This window comes from Lissotriton vulgaris, chromosome 8, assembly GCF_964263255.1.
Source record: "Lissotriton vulgaris chromosome 8, aLisVul1.2, whole genome shotgun sequence".
Lineage (NCBI taxonomy): Eukaryota > Metazoa > Chordata > Amphibia > Caudata > Salamandridae > Lissotriton > Lissotriton vulgaris.
This window is the reverse complement of record NC_141696.1, coordinates 467,982,303-468,001,704: the sequence shown is the minus strand read 5'-3', so window position 1 is coordinate 468,001,704 and position 19,402 is coordinate 467,982,303. Positions and strand designations below refer to the sequence as shown.

Here is a 19,402-nt window from a genome sequence, read left to right as displayed (position 1 = left end):
CGGTTTGTGGGAACATAGAGCCTGTACTTCGCTAATCCTACATTCAGAGATTATGGGCGACCAAAAAGGAAGGCTTCCAGAATAGGTGTTGAAGGAAAGCTTAGTGTATAGGCTCAAAAGGACGACTCGTAAGGGGAGATGGACAAAATTCAACTCACATGCAGGAGACGGTCTCCTGCTAGTAGGAGGCAGCTGCAAGAATGCAGCGGCGAGCAAGTCCTCTGACAAGAGGCTGGCAGAGGAATTATAGTTACAGCATATTAGGAGAGTTTGTCCTAAACTAAAGGACTAAAGGGGGGGGTGTGAAGAGAAAGAGAGAGATAGATACAGGTTCACGACCTCTACAAACGCACCCTCCATTGTGAACCCAGGGAGGTGGGAGGGTCGGGCGCGGAGTCTGCTCATGCTTTCTATAACACAATAGGCAACCAACTATCTCATCTCTTGGGGCTTTAATGCGATGCCTATCCGAGGCATCTAGACATGAATGAAGCCTTTCAGTAGCTCCACTACCTTTGAAGCATTCTTTTCCTAAGAGAACCCCCAGCTCCCCAACTCAAGTTGGTCACGTACCAGGGGGAGAACCTCACCAAAATAAAACTTAACAGCAATATATTAAATAAAAAACACGCATTCTATGAGCAAAATCTACCATGATCAGCAAAGAGATCTAATTACACTCTGGGCAGAAAGTGTAGACTTAAACCCTGGAAATCTTTCGGTGGAGTGTGCCTGCATTTATCTGAATATCGAGCGGCGCCCATTGTTAATCCCATGCGTAAACCACCCTTGCTTGTCCTGGGTGGAATGTAAACAGAGGTTTGGCAGCGCCGCTGCGATCTCGGATAAACAGAACTGGGATAGGATTCCGGCTTTTAAAGCATACACACCACGCACCCTAGCATCCCCTTTACACTGGGGGCAAAAGAGCCCCCCTTTAAAACAAGCATTTGCAATGCAATAGGTCTCGCATTTACACCAGCTTGAGCTATTGACATTGTAAATGACAATGCCTTTTATTTTTGTTTTCGTTTTTAAAAGATAAATAAAAGGCATTGTCATTTATAATGCCAATAGCTTAAACTCTTGTATGCCTAAAATGTAGGTATTCTATATATCTGCAGTGATAGTGATCTCACACCTATATCGGCAGTGATGGTGATCTCACACCTATATCTGCAGTGATGGTGATTTCACACCTATATCTGCAGTGATAGTAATCTCACACCTATATCTGAAGTAATGGTGATCTCGCACCTACATCTGCAGTGATAGTGATTCACACCCATATCTGCAGTGATAGTGATCTCACACCTATATCTGCAGTGATAGTGATCACACACCTATATCTGAAGTAATGGTGATCTCACATCTATATCTGCAGTGATGGTGATCTCACACCTATATCTGCAGGGCTAGTGATCTCACACCTATATCTGCAGTGATGGTGATCTCACACCTATATCTGCAGTGATGGTCATCTCACACCTATATATGAAGTAATAGTGATCTCACACCTATATGTGCAGTGATTGTGATCTCACACCTATATGTGCAGTGATGTTGATCTCACACCTATATGTGCAGTGATGGTGATCTCACACCTATATGTGCAGTGATGGTGATCTCACACCTATATGTGCAGTGATGGTGATCTCACACCTATATGTGCAGTGATAGTGATCTCACACCTATATCTGCAGTGATGGTGATCTCACACCTATATCTGCAGTGATGGTGATCTCACACCTATATCTGCAGTGATAGTGATCTCACACCTATATCTGCAGTGATAGTGATCTCACACCTATATGTGCAGTGATAGAGATCTCACACCAATATCTGCAGTGACGGTGTTCTCACACCTATATCTGCAGTGATAGTAATCTCAGACCTATATATGCAGTAATAGTGATCTCACACCTATATCTGCAGTGATCTCACACCTATATCTGAAGTAATGGTAATCTCACACCAATATCTACAGTGATAGAGATCTCACACCAATATCTGCAGTGACGGTGGTCTCACACCTATATCTGCAGTGATATTTATCTCAAACCTATACAATACACTCACTGTTGTCTAGGCTCCCTTTGTTGAAAGCGTCCGTTAGGCAGCACCTGCGCTGCATGTACCAATATACCCAAACCCGACCCCAGCTTGCCTCTTGGAGTACCGGTACTCTCTTGATACATGGAGAAGTTACAGTACTCAAGGGTAATAATACTGAAAAATGCCGGTGCTCGGTACCGGTGAACAGCGGCCCATTTAAAGCACTGAGACTTCTACAGACAGTCGGAGCATGGCTATCAACAGTACAGAGTGAGACAGGCACAGAGGCATCAGGATTTTGGGTGCCCATTACACTCCAATCAGTGGCTATTTTTTAACTCCCAAACCAGGAGATAGGACACAATATCCATACCTGCATCTGCATGGGGCGCTTGGCTCCCTTGCTACACCACTGGCAGACAAGCGCTGCCTAATGAGTCACCCAGCTCCAGATGTTACCCTGGAATGAAGGGCACTCCGGACAAGCAGAGCTCTGGAGAGGAGCGAGGCTCACTTCCGAAACCAGAGGAACATCTGGTTTCACATCCTTTGTGCCCAACTGTTGCAACGCTAGTTTGTGCTGCCATTATTTGGTTGTGGAATGACACTTAAGAATGTATTTTGTTCAACAAAGCAAATAACATTATGAATAACCTGTTTTTTGAAACGTGTTTCACACAAAACCTGCTGTGTCTAAGCACTTCAAGTAACATTTTTTGTTATTATCTAATTGAATGGTAGTCCGTTTTCTGCCTCAGAAGGATAAAACACAAAATCGGCATTGCCAGGATTCAATCCTGTGACAATCAAATTGTAACAAGCATTGGCAAAGCAGACATGTCGCGCTATTGGCGTTGCCAAAGCTCTTGGCCGATGTTGCTTAGCAACGGAAAAATGAAAAATACAATGCTTCTTTCCAAGTGATGATGTATTAGTGCACGTGTGTCTTCATGTATGAGGACATATAAATCATGCCGATGCGGCAGCCACACAGTGATGACATACACGCGTGCATGCATCACGACATGATACCGCAGAGGCTGTTTATTTTCATTTTCATTTGCTGTTCCAAGATAGCCGACACCCCTCTTGGGGTGGCAATATAAATAAGAGTGCATGACAGCGCCTTATTAAGAAAGGAGTGGCCATGAAGCAAACTGCAGCTGCAGGGCCCTCCAAAAAACAGAAGGGAAGGAAAAAAGCGAGGAGCAGGGGACCAACAAAATATCAGGAGGGTGGTTGCAAGGAAACGCTGTTGAACGTCAGGAGCAGCAAGGACAGTGATGGCGGGGAAGACAGCAAAAGAGGAGCTGAATGGGGTGGAGGGTCAATTTTTTTTTTTTTTAAAGTTGAGTGAGATGTGAAGGGGCACTGGAAACAACTGATGAGGGTGGTAGGAAGCAACACAGTGTTGGGTGACAGCAATGTTGAGGGCGAAGAAACCTACAGGAGAGAGCAAGGAAACCCTTGCACTCTTTGAAGTGCTGTAAGAACAAGGCGAGTTGTGATGAAAACAGACAGCTGACCAGCCATTCTGCACAACATGTGAGAGTAGCTTACCTGCCAACATTTGAAAAACACTTTGGCTGCCCACGCCGATATTTGGATTGCCTTGCCGCCTGCCTGTCTGAAAACGGGCCGCCGCGCTGCCCGCGGCGACCCGAAGGCTCTTGCCCGGCCGGCCAATCCGCTCGCGGCCGACCAGAAGTCCCGCCTTCTGAGGTCCGGGAGAAGAAAGCCTGCCGGCGCATGGAGCGCCCTGCTGGTCCTGGGTAGCCCGGGTCCCCAGGAGGGGGCCCGGGGAGAAGGAGGAGTGTGGCGCCTGTTGCGGGGCTCCTCTGACCTGAGGGAGCCCCGATCCAGAAGAGGAGATGCGCCGTGAAGAGCAGAGCGCGAGAGGAGCCCCGCCGGTGAGTGGGGCCCAGGGATGATGTGAAGTTAGAGTCCCCCGTAGGGGACTCCGTGCCTGCCTGTGTGTATGCCTGGGGGGAAGGGGGGGTTGGGGGGTAGTGTGTGCGCGTGAATGTGTGTGCGAGGGAATGTGTGTGCGCATGCGTGACTGTGTGTGAATGAGAGAGAATGCGAGGCAGGGGATAGCACGGCGACGTGCGCGGCCTCGAGGAGGAATCTGAGACAGCGAAGCTCGTGCTTGAACGCGGTCTCACATTCCCCCAGACATGCCAGCAAAAGATGTCTTCGCAGACAAAGCAGGCTTCGCCTGCTTTTTAGGTCTGCTCGACCTAAAAATGGGTAGATTTTACTAACACCTCAACACACATTTGCAGATTGCTCCTTCAGTAATGACTTTTGGACAAGATAAACACCAGAGACAAGTCACAGAGAGAAAGTAAGCCCTGAAATGAAAAGACTCGGATTCCACTTCTGTTTATATATAAAGCAGGACTTATTACAGAGATGGAATGTAGGAGTTTTAAACTTGTGTTAGCATGCATTGTGTATTAGCAAAACAATTGTGTCACCTTTAAAACATACTTTTTCTAGCTCTTGTCTCTGCGTACGGTTTAAATACAAGTTGCCTAAAATACCCAAAGGCCTGCTTTTCTCAAAGGTTTACTAGAACTGCTTGGCAGCGGCTCCAGAAATAGTTGAAACTTGAAAGGATTGTGGGACAGGGCGGAGTGGCGAACCTCCGAGAACTCTCCTCTGTGAGACGTGCAGCTATGCCCTAGGCTCAATGCATCACACTTCATTTACCACTCTTTGGTAATACTCGCACTACACACGGCTGCGCGCACCACTGGTGCCGGGGCCGGAGGAGCGACTGTACGGAAACGGCGTGCGTACCATGTGCTTCCAACCTCTGGAACACAAGACCCCTTTGTGGCTTAACAGAACCAATCCAGCCCCAACAGCCTCAAATGCGCTGCGCTAGCCCACCAACAGAACCTGTAGAGAGGGGGTAGGGGGAGACAAAGCCAACATGAGTGTAAAATGGCGGCCTTTCACGTGGAGAAGCAGACACAATCTGTTCAATAAACAGCCCGACATCAAACAGCTGGAAACTATCAACTTGTCAGAATGTGCCCCAACTCGTGCTCCGAAGTGCCCAGTTTTAGATGCAATTGGTTACAGATGACGCCAATAAGCACGCCCAGTTACAAAGGACCATGGTGAAGCTGATGTGCTAATGTCTCCTCAGACGATCTACATCAAAGCACAGCCATGGGCCAATCGGAGCCCAGGAGATGCCACAGTTATCCTCCAACAATCACTAATTGAAAAATCCCTGTACCCAATCACATTATGTCTCGACACTCTTCAGCAGACTGCTCCGTCACCATTACAACCAAACAAATCTGAAAGAAAGCTCCAGAAAGTGACTGTGGGCAGAATAGAATAAAAAAATGTGAGACACATACAAAAGGCCGCATTGCCCGGCTGTACTTTAAAAGTGAAAGTTGGCATGAGCGCTCAATGGAAGCGATTTCCAATCATGAGCCAGCGTTTGCCATAAACCGAACTCTCCCTCGTCACGCCAAACAAAGATAGTGTCGGCCTGTCCACATGGGCCGTCCTAAAAGTGGACAAGGCGGTAACCCTACAGCCCGATGTTCAATCATGCGCCAGCGTTTAACAAACGATGACGCAAGCCAATTGAATGCCAGGGCCAGGCTTAAAGTCCCCTTCCGAAACAGTATGGATTTCAAAAGGCCCTCACAGAGCGAGCAGCGCATGTCAGGCGAGACCTGAAAAAACAGGACACAGCCTGTTTAAACAATCTACAAGACCCATCCTCAGAGGTGACAGATCGCCAAACTGTGAGGAAGTGCTGGATCTTGCCACCTACTGGTTTGGCATGCAGAAACTAAAGCCGCTTTTAGGCCGATGTAGCAGGGGAGGAGGAATTGGAGGACTGATGCCCCATCTAGCCCAGCGCATTGCCTGTGAGATGTGAGTCTGCAGCCGCTAAAGGACTGAGCTCTCTGGTTTATCACCGGCTGGGCAGGCTATCTCTGCCCATACACAAGCTTTCAAAAATTGCCTCTAAATCTCAAGAACTGGTGCACAAATTGCTAGGCAGGATACACAAGCCCCAAAGAGAGCACTGTAAGCTATGTTGTCTTTGAAGTGTTTCAAAGTGGAGTCTTCTTTCTCCACAAGGAGGAGAAACCCATCAAAAAAAGTCCATTAGCGAAGACTGATAATATCACCGAGAAGTCTGTGAACCATATCCAGGTATGCCCACCAAGGACAAGACTCGTACAGGTGGCCCTACCAATGCAGTAAGTTATATCCAAACTGGCAAAGATAACATACTTGGCTGCATAATGGCTGTTCTGTATAGTCCGAATCAAAGCGACCCTTAGATCCTCCTGAACCATCTGCAAGATCTAGCTAGCCATCTCCCAAAGGGTATCTGTGCATCAGCCCAACAGACAGACTGCGTTTTTAAAGTGCAGTGCCAAGCTGTTAGAGGAAAACATACATTTGCCAAAGTGGATTATTTAACATGCCTGTACAATATGACTTTCCAGAGCAGAGTGCTTGGTGAGAAAGCCTGGATTACCAGGCATCGATCTGGGACGTCTGGATAGGTAAGAGGTTCAAAATAAGCTTTATTCGATATTACCAAAGAATATCATATAAGCATACAGTAACAGAAAAAAATAATACAGTACATTTAGACAATTTCATTCAAATAAAAAGGGTAAAGGAAAAAATGATCATCATTTAAAGAGAAAAAAAAAAAAAAGGAAAAATCAAAAGAACCAGTGTCAGGTTACATAAAAGATTAAAAAGGTTTAAAAGTCTAAAAAGGAGTAAATTTAAGTAGGACCTTGCAAAGTTCAACATTCCTCCATGATTGCCAAGTCCAATCTAATCCAAAAACAGTAGGACAGGGTCCCAAACATAATTAGTTCCCTTCCACCCCCGGGTTGAGATGGTGAGAATGGGGGTTAGAATTAATTGTTACCACTCCCAGTATTTCCCAAAAAGATCATGATGTAGGGTATGATTTCAAGAAAGGGGGAAAACCAGGGATTGAGGGATAAAAGTCATATAAGTCCCATATAGATATTGGGCCGTCTGTCTCTTGTGGCGGCCAGGTTTTCAAGTAAGGGACAATGTTTGTGTCTCTGAATCTTACGAGTACCAGGTCCCCAGGAAGATCCTTATGAAGAGAACCCAGCCAGTCCACCCTCCTGACGCTCCTTATTGCTCCATATAGGTGACGGGGCAGTGGCCTATTTTTTGACAGCCAGAATTTGGTTTTGTTTAGTAAGTCATGTTGGCTCTCAATTTTTCCAGGTGGAAGAGCAGGGACGCCAGCAAGTATGCACACAAATGGGGCCGCTTCTGGTGGTAGATGGATTGATTTAGTCTTATCATGAACTGCTCTAGGTGAGGTCAACTGGGGAAAGGAGACACTTGGAGAGTGTCTGGTTACTTTTTGCCCCACTGTACTAGAGCCAGTTAGTTGTGTTTGGCAGCTTTTATCCCGTTTAGAGCCTTCGTGAGTAGGAGGTGACTTTGGACGGTTGAATGTGTCACGGTGCTTGTCAGCCGACAAATTTGATTTGATTGCTGACTCTAGACCAGTAAGCCTATCCCCTAACATGTTAATTTTGTCCAACAACGGGGCTATCAAAGAGCTAAGCAGTTTTTCAATGAGCGGTACTAAAAGCGGGTGTATAGAAGGGCTTAAGGGATCTTGGGCCTCAGGAGTCGATGGTATCGTTGGGGAATTAACAATGCGTGAACCTGGGGGCGGTGTTTGAGTCCTTTTCACCGATGAGACCTGGGGGGGTGCGATATAAGGACTACAAGTTTTGTTGGGTAATGTGGGCTGCTCCGAAAGAGTAGACTTAACTGGTAGTATGATGTCGCTTTTGGGCGAGAGGGGGGTTTCTGATGGTGCATAGGTGGTTTGACATAAGAGGTTTAGCTCGTCTAACCAAGAAAACTTTTGCCCAGTTCCTGCTACGGTAGGTGGGTGATCTACTTTAGTATTCATGTTCATCAGGGAATACCAACAGATGCATGCGAAATAGTCTTTACCTTCGTGGTGTAATGTCAGGTGTATAAGCCAAGGGGGGTGGCCCGCCCCGTCCTCCTCAGGTCCTCTGAGGGCCACAGAGGGCCCGCCCTTTTCCCGGGCTTCTCCCGCGCGCGACTCGCGTGGCGAGTTGAGAGTGCGAGCTGTTATGCGCCTCCGTTCGCGCTGATGCCTCCTCCCTCGTGCGCGTGTCCCGGGGCTGCTGGGTATTGTAGTTCCCCGATGGGAACTACCGCCGTTCCCCTCACGGCTTTCCTTGTCTGCTCGGGCCGTTCCCCTCACGGCGCGGGTGCTGGTCGGAATACCCCACTGGCCCCCTGCCACGGACTGTGCAGGTGAGGCTTGCTTTGGACTCCCACTGGCTCGCCGAGAGTGCGAGCTGTTATGCGCCTCCGTTCGCGCTGATGCCTCCTCCCTCGTGCGCGTGTCCCGGGGCTGCTGGGTATTGTAGTTCCCCGATGGGAACTACCGCTGTTCCCCTCACGGCTTTCCTTGTCTGCTCGGGCCGTTCCCCTCACGGCGCGGGTGCTGGTCGGAATACCCCACTGGCCCCCTGCCACGGACTGTGCAGGTGAGGCTTGCTTTGGATAGGTAAGAACATTATGCCAACCAAGTAGCAGTGAAGGCATCTGTGAGGGTGTCATTAAATGGGAGTAAAGGCTCAGAGGTTGTGGGCCCAGTCTAAAGATATTTCTGTCAATCATTTGTTTAGTCTCAATGGAGGGCAGATGTAATTCTACTACCTCAGGAGACCTCCGAAGCCCCATGGCAAATGAGCTACTTTCCTCCACTGGTGTCCCATGTGGCAAGCAAGCTTTGTACCAGCGGAAGTATCAAGTCCACTGCCTTTCTGTAAATCAAAGTATAAGGCATCAACAGTATAATGGGGGAGCAGGCCATCCTCTTCACCATCATCAATATCCTCGGGTGCAACCTGTTCTGGCACAGGATCAAAATCAGAGCCAAAAAAAGAATGAAGTCTCAGCTGATAACTGTAATGCAGAATAAGTAAAAGGTTAGAATCAAGTTGTGCGTTTGTGATCTCACAGTGATATACCGATCTAGCTCGAGCTACCATCGGTTGAGGAACGGCCATCAGTGTCAACCCTGGATCATCCCCCAGCGTATGGAACTTGGGCCGGAGTGGAAGTCTCTGCTGGAGTTGTGACTGGCCTGGTAACAGATCCTGAGGGGATAGACTGCCAGCGAAGGACTCGCCAGCAGTAACCTGACTGGAGGCCCCTGCAGTCGTAGGGGACCCAAAAGTGCACCAGTCAGAGCTAGTGGCATGCTGAAAATTAGCACAATGGACTCTTTAAAGGCCTCTATATGTGTATGGTAAACAAGGGACTAGGAAACTCTGGGTGCACTGAGACCAACTAAGGAATCTGCGCTTTTGCCAGTGACCTTGATGGGATGCGGGCATCTTGATGCCCTTGCACCTTTTCTTTGTAGTCAGAGTGGAGGGATAGTTTCCAGTCCTGTTTCTCGGTTTTATGACTGCACTTGGAGTAGACAGAGGGACTTCAAGGAGGAAGTGGGGCAGTTGGATAATGGCCTAGCGACTGGGAGTGCACTGGGCCCGCAAGGCAGAGGTTACTTCTTGTGTTTGGCGATATACAACTGTGCCTCCTAGTTTCAAATCACTGTCGAACGCATATGTAATACTAATTTCGAGCCACTTCCCAAACCCATTACATTTTTGGAGTGGTTGAGAATAAAAAAAGTCTGGAGCTGAGCTACGGAACCATGTCAGAAAACGAAGAAATAATGGAAGGAAGTAACTGACATCAGCTGAGCTTCATCACTTCTGAGGCATTAAGATGCCACCTAGTGGCACGCAGAAGCACTGCTACAAAATTCGCCGGATCCAGTCTGGTTGCTGGGGGATAGTCTAAGATGAGGAACCAGCAGTTAGAAGTATGAATCCGAAACGTTCTCAATGAAGAACGAAGACAAGCAAGCAAGGTTTGAGAACTTCTAAAACCATTTCAGCCACATGTATCTTCCAATTAAACTGTACCTGTTCTCATTAGTATGCTAATTTAATTTACATGAGATTGCATTGGTCTTTACCTCTTCACGCAAAGAATACTGCTCAATCAATTTCTTTAGCTTTTCACCCAACTCAATGTTTTCTTGACGCAATTTAGCGTTGTATACATCGTGTTGCTCCATTTGAGTTTTTATCTCATTTAAGGTCATCTGGAAATGTGCGCTAGCCTCTTTTCGCCGCTCTTCATCATCACGTGCTTGCTGCTGATTTTCTTCCTTTGAAATAAAAGCAATTTAGAGTTATGAAATTAATGGTTATAGAAACATAAAATGCCACTTTAATTTAAACTGAACATTCATGAAGTTACTGTTGCCTTGAACAACAGTTCCCAATCTCAATTAGCTTCATTAAACTTACAAGGTCTGAATAGCTTTTGTCTATGTGCAGTATGGGATGCATGAAAATATTTTCGAATAAACTATTCTCTGTGATTTCTTTTTTTTTATAAACCTTAATAATGGCAAATTATTTTAAAGGAACCTCTACTAAAACACAAAAACTTACTGGAAAATGTAAAAATCGCTTAAAAGCAGATGGAACTTAACTGCTGACCATGCGCTATATACATATCTCCTAAATTATGAAAGGAAACTATCTACAGGAAAAGCGCCTAACATAGGAAAATAGTGCACTGAGGCCTGTGTGCTAAAAGTTTTTAACATCAGTACAACGCCGAGCTCTTGACTGAATCTTTTCAGATGTACCTAGTGAGTTTACTCCACATCGGACAGGTATCCTGAGGCCCAAGCAAGTGGGCTACATAAACTTATGAGTTTCTACCTTATAAAGTACCAGTAAACAAGCTGCAGATCTGGTCCACGCTTTTACTGTCCTTTTAACATTGGTGAAGTGCTTATATATCATCCCAATCAAACCAACTTATTTCAGACTTACCATAACACATACATAAAAATGTATTCAAGCAAAGTATGCATCATAAAAATAAATTAAAGAAAACATTTAGAAATCCTGTAAACAGAGCTTAAGCAGTGACTTCTCATTTTAACAAATGTATTTAAAAAAAAGCCTCAGAAGAGTGAGCCTTACAAGTAGGAAGCACTGGAGAAACAAAACAGGTGGTCTTCATCTTCTTAACTTCTCCCGTTTCAAAAGTGCGTTTGAGGTATTTCATATGTGGAGATTTATAAAAATTCAAAGTGCATTTTAGTTTGATCTGAGCTATAGACACAAAGGCCCAGTGAGGGTTCATATCTAGGATAAGGTGAATCTGGGGACTCCATCAATAAACATTTATGTTAAAAATGTGTTTTAACCCAGATGTTGCTTGTCCTCATGATAGTCCACAGAGTCTCATACAGCCTGAATTGTTCCTGATCAAGGCATGCGTTACTGGGTTTAACTAGCCTAATTTGTGCGAGGCTCTGAAGTCATTGGATTTAAAAACATTCTGTGATGTAGCAGAGTAGAAAACTAAACCAGGCAGCTATATCAGGCAAAAAAAGGTGGCCCGCTTGATTTCATGCCTCTGTCATCTTAGTCTAGGTTCTCTAGATTCTCCATGGAATAAAAAAAGGTGTGTAGTTATTTAAGAAAGAGCTTGTACGCACGTGTTACATTTATTTTGGAATGCAGTGTTGGCAAATCTTCTTACTCCAGCACCATGTGTAATTGTAAAAATACACTGGCTTTTGTACATGGACATCTTCTCTTGTAAAGGATTATTACCCAAAGAAGCACTGATGTTGAAGATATACCGCAATATTTAAATGAATCAAATAATCTTCTGGATTTCAACAAATGGGTCCGCATTCTACAATTGTTGAATATAACTTATGAGAATGTGAAAGCCTTCTCCAAAGTCCGGTTCTTGACGGAGAGAACGTTTTTTATCATCCTGAGACAGACACGTTTTAAAACAAAGCTGGTGGAACACTGCCTAACTGTAGTCACTCAATATCTTTTGAAGACTCACATGGTCCAAATTTGTTTCAACAGGAAAACATACAGGCGCAAAACAAACACTTGAACTAGGTCTACTTCCTTTACATTTGGGCAAAGCACAGAAGGAACATGGGGTGAATTGTCTTGTTTGTAACTGCTGCAAAGGTTTGGCAAACTTGTTCGATGTAAATCCCATCATTGAATACTATAAAGGTTAAAAAAAAAAGGAAAAAAAGAGAGAAGGAACATGGGGGTCTGTACAAAAAGGCTAACAGGACAGCTTTCATATTCGAACCAAAGCACACATCCTTGCTTTACAGAGTTCAATAATTCACACAGAAAATTTGGCAATTTAATGCCCAGTCACAGATTTGGTTGAATAGTCCAGTCAACCACACGTCTCACCATGCAAACTTAGTCAAATTCAACTTTTGCCCTCCCAATGTTATGTATTACCAGCGCATCGTCGCATTATTTAATTAACAAAATATGTTATACTGATCATGTTTTCAAGAAGCACACGGGTCAATTAATCAGAGTACTTGTAATGCACGATACTTACCTGTGAGGGACTCAAGGCGCTGAGGGAAGGTGGGGGTGCCGCTACTGTTTGAAGAGCCAGGTCTTGAGGAGTCTTCTGAAGGTGAGTAGGTCTTGGGTCTGCCGTAGGTGGGTAGGGAGGGTGTTCCATGTCTTGGCGGCAAGGTAGGAGAAGGATCTGCCGCCGGAGGTCGTTCGTTGGATGCGGGGAACGGCGGAGAGGCTGGCGGAGCTGGTGAGTCGGGGTGTGGAGGTTGAGTCTGCTGTTCAGGTAGGCTGGTCCGACGTTGTGTCCAGTGCTTTGTGTGCGTGGGTGAGGAGCTTGAAGGTGATCCTCTTGTCTACGGAGAGCCAGTGTAGGTCACTCAGGAGGGGGGTGATGTGGCTGAGCTGGGTGTTGTTGGCGTAGGAGATGATTTTGAGGTTGTGATGGCGGGCCACTTGTGCGAGGGGAGCCATGTAGACGTTGAACAGCGTCGGGCTGAGGGATGAGCACTGGAGGACGCCGCAGATAATGTCGGTGGCTTCGGAACGAAGGGTTGGAGGCGGACGCTCTGGGTTCTGCCGGAGAGGAACGACGAGGTCGAGTCAAAGGCCTTCTCTTGGATTCCAGCTTCTAGGAGGCGTGTTTTTTGGGTGCGATGGCAGACCGTGTCGAAGGCGGCCGACAGGTACAGGAGGATGAGGGCTGATGTTTCGCCGTTGTCTAGTGGGAGCCTGATATCATCTGTGGCGGCGATGAGGGCTGTCTCGGTGCTGTGGTTTCGTCTAAATCCGGACTGGGACGGGTCCAAAATGTTGTTGTCTTCCAGGTGGCGGGCCAATTGTATGTTGACGATTTTCTCGATGACTTTCGCCGGGAGCAGGGAGCTGGGCCGGAAATTCTTAAGGTCCTTGGGGTCCGCCTTGGGCTTCTTTAGGAGGGTGTTGATTTCGGCGTGCTTCCAGCTTTCCGGGAATTTTGTTGTTTCGAAGGAGATGTTGATGACCTTCCGTAGTTGGGGTGCGATGGCTGCGTCTGCTTTGTTGAATACATGGTGTGGGCACAGGTCTGAGTGGATAGAGTTTATGACCTTACATGTCTCATCGTCGTTGACGTTGGACCAGGAGGTCAGGCGGTTGGCGCTGGTGGTGTTCACAGGGGAAGTGGAATCTGGCGTAGTCTGGGCAGTCGTGGTGTTGAAGCGGTCGTGGATGTCAGCGATCTTGCGGTGGAAGAAGATGGCTAGTGAGTCGCACAGTTCTTGTGAGGGCGGGATGTCGTTGGCGTTGGGTTTGGAGAGTTCCTTTAAGATGCTGAAGAGCTCTTTGCTGTCATGTGCATTGTTATCTAGGCGGTCTTTGAAGGAGGATCTTTCGGCTAATCTGATGAGGTGGTGATGTCTGCGTGTGGCGTCCTTGTGGGCTGCGTGGTTGTCTGGTGTGCGTTCGCGGAGCCATATCTTCTCCAGTTTCCGGCATGCGTGTTTGGAGGTTTGAAGCTCGTCGGTTAACCAGGTGGCTCTTGGGAGGGTTTCTTGGGCGAGGGTGTTGGCTCAGTCGTCGATCCACTGTCTGAGGTTGCGGGCTGCGGCGTCTGAGTTGGTGGGGTCGGTAGATGGGATCTGGGCAAGGGTGGTGATCAGCTGGTCTTCGGTGACTTTGCTCCAGCTGCGGCGGGCCGCTGTTGGGTGCGGTGGTGCGTGGTTGGTTTCTTGAAGGTGAAATGGTTGATGCGGTGGTCGGTCCAGTGGAGTTCGGTGGTGTGGTCGAAGGCGACGTGAGTGTCTGTGGAGAAGACGGGGTCTATTGTGTGGCTGGCTGCGTGGATGGGTGTAGCGACGAGTTGTCGGGAGGCCGAGGTTGGCGATTAGGGTGGCAGAGTTGGCATCGTTGTTGTTCTCGAGGTGGAAGTTCAGGTCCCCGAGAAGGATGTAGTCCGTGGAGGAGTGTGTGTGGTTGCTGGCGAGGTCAGCGATGGAGTCGCTAAACTGAGCCCTGGTCCAGGTGATCTGTAGATGAGCGTTCCTCTGAGGGTGGTGTTGGGGTCGGTGTGGCTCTGGAAGTGCAGGTGCTTGGCAGTGTTGAGAGTGTTGTTCCCGTGGGTGGAGACATTGAGGGTGGACTCCTCCGATTCCGTTGGCGCGATCCATGCGGGTGATCTTGTATCCGTCCGGGATGGCTATGGCGATGTCAGGTGCCCAGGAATCATTCCACCAGGTTTCGGTCAGGAAGGCTACATCAGGGGCTAATGTGTCCAGCAGGTCCCAGAGCTCGACGGCGTGTTTGCGTGCGGAGCAGGTGTTCAGGGGTATGCAGCGGAGGTGGTTGGGTCCGGTCTTAGGAGGTTTGTTGGCTCTGTCGCAGGTGAAGCTGCAGGTGCGGCAGGAGAAGGGTCCGTGGGTGCATTTCGGGGCGGCTTGGATGCAGGCGTGGTATAGTCCGGGGTTGAGTGCGAGGAGAGTGCCGGCGTCGTACTGGAGTCTGGTGTTGGGGTGTTCGCGGGTCCTCGCCGCCTCTGCTGCTTGAAAGAGTCTGTTGTTCCACTCTGTGGGAATGAGAGACTACTTTTAATCTTGCTGCAGTGATGATGGTAGGCAAGTCTTGAAAGTGCTGGTAACTCTCCGAATTCAAGTTCCCGGGTGTGTCCTTGCCTTTTTTGCTGTCCAGAAGCATAACGGAAGAGCTCAATGCAATTCTCTATTGCAGCTGGCCAGCTCAAGATACTATTGTAGAACAACTGGGGTGGTGTTCATGAACCACAGCAACATGGATATCAAGGCAACTACAACGTGGTTCCTAGGAGGGTGCAATGCTCACAACAAAAATCAAATCTCACACCAGAGGCTTGCCTAAACACACACAATGAAGTGGCATTGTGCTGCAGTATGCCTACTCCCTTGTCCATTGCCCCAAATCCAAACAGCCTCATCAACACCACTGAGGTGAGTCAGCAGGACTGCCGCAGGATCAGGTTGACAGCTTTAATCTTGCCTGCATGATTCCTCCAGTGCTACTGCCAAGAGAGCGGTGGCCGCATGCATGCTGAACTAATGCAAAGAAATCAGCAACAAGGGAGCATGCCTTAACCAAAAAGCAGTAAGACTCTTCCAAACTGGTCACACAAAATTTAATTTTCTTGCAGGGCAGACAAGACACCTCTGAGATAATGATGCTTTCACTAGTTGAACCTTTATTTTTAAATCCAAATCTAAGAATCCACGCCAAAGTTCTGCTCTACCTGGACTTTGTATTTATACTGAGCAATTCTAATCCTTGTTATCTGAGTCACTCCACCCTCTAAGATTGAGAATTTATTGCTCAACATCAATAACCAGATAGTCAAATCCTAAAAAGTAGGTAAGTGACATCAAGTTGACTCACATTAGTATATATGAACAACAGGCAATACTTGTTACAAGGACTGACCACTTGCACTTCCAATAGCACTAGCCAGCCAGCAACCTTAAAGCAACCAAGGCTATCTACTGCCCCACAATGGGTCATATCGGCAATTGGGTCCTTCAGGCAATTTAGACAGTCTACTCAGTATCAAAGTTCTATAAATTCTTAAACAATTCTCCGTTTTCCTTGACAGTGTCAAGTAAATGGAAGCAGAGTTATTGGTTTTAAGATATCAATAAAGCTTTCAAGCTAACCGATTTGACACACATGGGCCCTTGCTGGAAATCCTTACATGTAGTGCTTTTCTTTTGTTTGGTTATTATTTTTCACAAAAACCAGACCTGTGCCACTTATATGTAAAAGAATGTCAAGGCACGTAAAATAGTCCAGTGTAATATGAATTTTGTCCAATTAAATTTTTTCAACATTGGATTTATTTGTGCTACAATGTCTTGAGGTATTTTCATGTTTACATTCCACAAAGAGGGCAAAACCATTCATTTATATAAATAAAAATTTTACTGTTCGTTTGTTCAAAATCTCAAATCTCTGAAAGTTATTCACGGATTGCTTTGAAATTTTGACAACGTTGCATTTGAATACACACGTATTTTATATACACAACGTTGTATACGAATACGCGAATGTCGAATAAAGGCGTGTTTTTAATCAAAAGCACAGACACATAAAAATGTCAATGTGCGTTTGATAAAAATCTTAAATCTCGGAAAGTTCTTCACCGATAGATTTGAAATTTTGACACAACGTTGAATTGGAATAAGCGCGTATTTATATATATATATATATATATATATATATATATATATATATATATATATATAGAACGTTGGATTAGAATACGAGCGTGTTTTTAATCTAAAGGACGAACAGACCCTATTGTTTGGGTTGCTGCGCAACATTTACAATAGACGCATAGAGAGAATAGTCTACATATATTAGGATGGACAGTTGGTGTCAGGAGGGAGGGGTTGGTTCACTTGGCAACATTAAGAAAGGACGCATAGAGAATAGTGTACATATATTATGATGGACAGTTGGTGTCAGGATGGCAGAACGGGAAGTGGGTTCACTTTGCAACATTAGCGCGTGTTTATATATACACAACTTTCGAATATGTGCGTGACAAATACGCTCGGGTTTTTAATCGCAAGGCCGAACAGACCCTATTGATTTGGTTGCTGCGCAACAAATACAAGGGCCGCATATAGACAATAGTCTACATTTATTAGGATGGACAGTTGGTGTCAGGATGGCAGACCGGGAAGTGGGTGGGGGGAGAAGTTGGTTCACTTTGCAACCCGAACAGACCCAATCGATTTGGTTGCTGCACAACAAATACAAGGGCCGCATATAGACAATAGTCTACATATATTAGGATGAACAGTTGGTGTCAGGATGGCAGACCGGGAAGTGGGTGGGGGGAGAAGTTGGTTCACTTTGCAACCCGAACAGACCCAATCGATTTGGTTGCTGCGCAACAAATACAAGGGACGCATATAGACAATAGTCTACATATATTAGGATGGACAGTTGGTGTCAGGATGGCAGACCGGGAAGTGGGTGGGGGGAGAAGTTGGTTCACTTTGCAACCCGAACAGACCCAATTGATTTGGTTGCTGCGCAACAAATACAAGGGACGCATATAGACAATAGTCTACATATTAGGATGGACAAAAACATTTTGTATACCCACAAGCATTGTGAAATTAAACATATTAAAAACGTGCGCTTATTCTTTTCTTTCTCTTCCATTTAGCCAGACTGAGCCACAGCAACGCGTGGCCGGGTACAGCTAGCCACTAATAAGGATTAACAACTTTTGGTACTTTGGTGGTTTTTCAAATGTCTGATAATGTTTTGAACCCAATCCTTTTTAGTAGTTATTTTAACTCCTGAAGAGTTACTAATGAAAATATAAATAAACCAAACAGAAAAGTGTGCTTTACTTCAGCAATTGCTTTCATTCCTTCTGCCAATTTTTTTTATTTTTTTACTGTATTTCTTTGTTTCTGTAGTTATCACCTTATACCCCTTACTTCAGCGTGTTCTTCAAATATATAATTTGCCTTCTGCATAGAGTCGCTGCAATTTTCATATATAAAAATAGCAAGGAAAGACTGGTGTAAAAGAAGTCAAAATGAAGGGAACACCTGAAATTTATATCAGGCAATTGGATGTAGGCATCTTCAAATTAACCCGTTCGACACTCAAGATGAGCTCAGCTCGTCATGAGACACAGTGGAGCTGTGCTCATGACGAGCTACTGCCACGGACGGCCCATGCGGGGCTAATTCCCCTCCTGTGCGGGGCGTTCCATTGAGTGGGCGAAGTCGTGGCGAGCTCAGCTCGTCATGAGCACAGCTCCACTGTGCAGCGAGACGAGCTAAGCTAGTCACGAGCACCGCGGGCGGACCCCCTCCCCCCGCATCGCAGGGGAATTAGCCCCGCGTGGAAGGGGTTAAAGAGGGTAACAGTTTTGCAGAGACATGTTTACCGAGGGACCTTAAATAACTGCTTACAACAAAGAAATCCAGGCACAGCAAAGGCTGCACCAACATCATGTGAAACCAAAATCAATCTTACTTGGGATAACGGAGGAGCTCAAAATGGCTGGTTCACACTATAAAGACTAAGATAATTCTCAGATATCGCAAGTGAACAGGAAAGCCATTTAAATTGCATGTGTTGGACACTGGTAATTAAGAGTTCACCAGCTATATGATTGCTTCACTGAAACCTAAGATATTTGATATGAAACATCTCGTTTTAATAAGCCCACACTGATTAGAGTGATGAATTTATTAATAAATACACCCAGAGGGCACCTTAGAGGTGCCCCCCCCCCCCTGAAAACCTACCGACTGCTACTGTATTGGCTAACTGGTGTAGCCCAGCACGTACGCGTTTCTGACACCCTGCAGGTGAGAGCCCACACTCTGAGGGCAGAGACCATGCCTGCTACGGCCAGAGGTGCTGTCACCTCCTTCAAGCAGGATGGCTAAGTAATCAGCATATCAAGGCAGGAGGCTTAAAAGGCTATTCGACCCTGGCTTCCCCCAGACTTTGGAGATGCCACCCTCTGCCCTGTAGCCATTTGGCACTAGGACAGGAGGGAAAAGTAGCTGGTCAGGACACGTGACCCCTGGTAGGCTAGTTACACGCCTGAGGTCGGCAGCCAGATGTTAACACGAAAAGGGGAATTCCACAATCTTAATTTTTGGTGGAATTAGGCTCACTGGGTCAGGGTTATGCATACTTCCCACAGGTAGTGGTCATTAAAAAGGTGTAGTCACCCTCAAGGTAAGTAGCCCATTGGCTGCGGTCACTCCCCTTAACGCCCCTAATTTGAGTATGTAGGGGCTCCCCTGATGCCATGAATTCAGATTTCTACAGATCAAGACGAGGACAAAGAATAGAAGTGAAAA

The 19,402-nt window shown here is 46.4% G+C and overlaps 1 protein-coding gene across 1 annotated transcript in view; it reads right to left on the bottom strand.

Annotated features, from left to right (window-relative positions):
* The window catches only part of TXLNG (taxilin gamma), a 290,841-nt gene that overhangs the window by 106,665 nt on the left and 164,774 nt on the right, over positions 1-19,402 (bottom strand). The window contains exon 5 of the mRNA XM_086934258.1: positions 10,151-10,345. Coding sequence (XP_086790384.1) covers positions 10,151-10,345 — 195 coding nt within the window. The remainder of the gene's footprint in view (positions 1-10,150; positions 10,346-19,402) is intronic.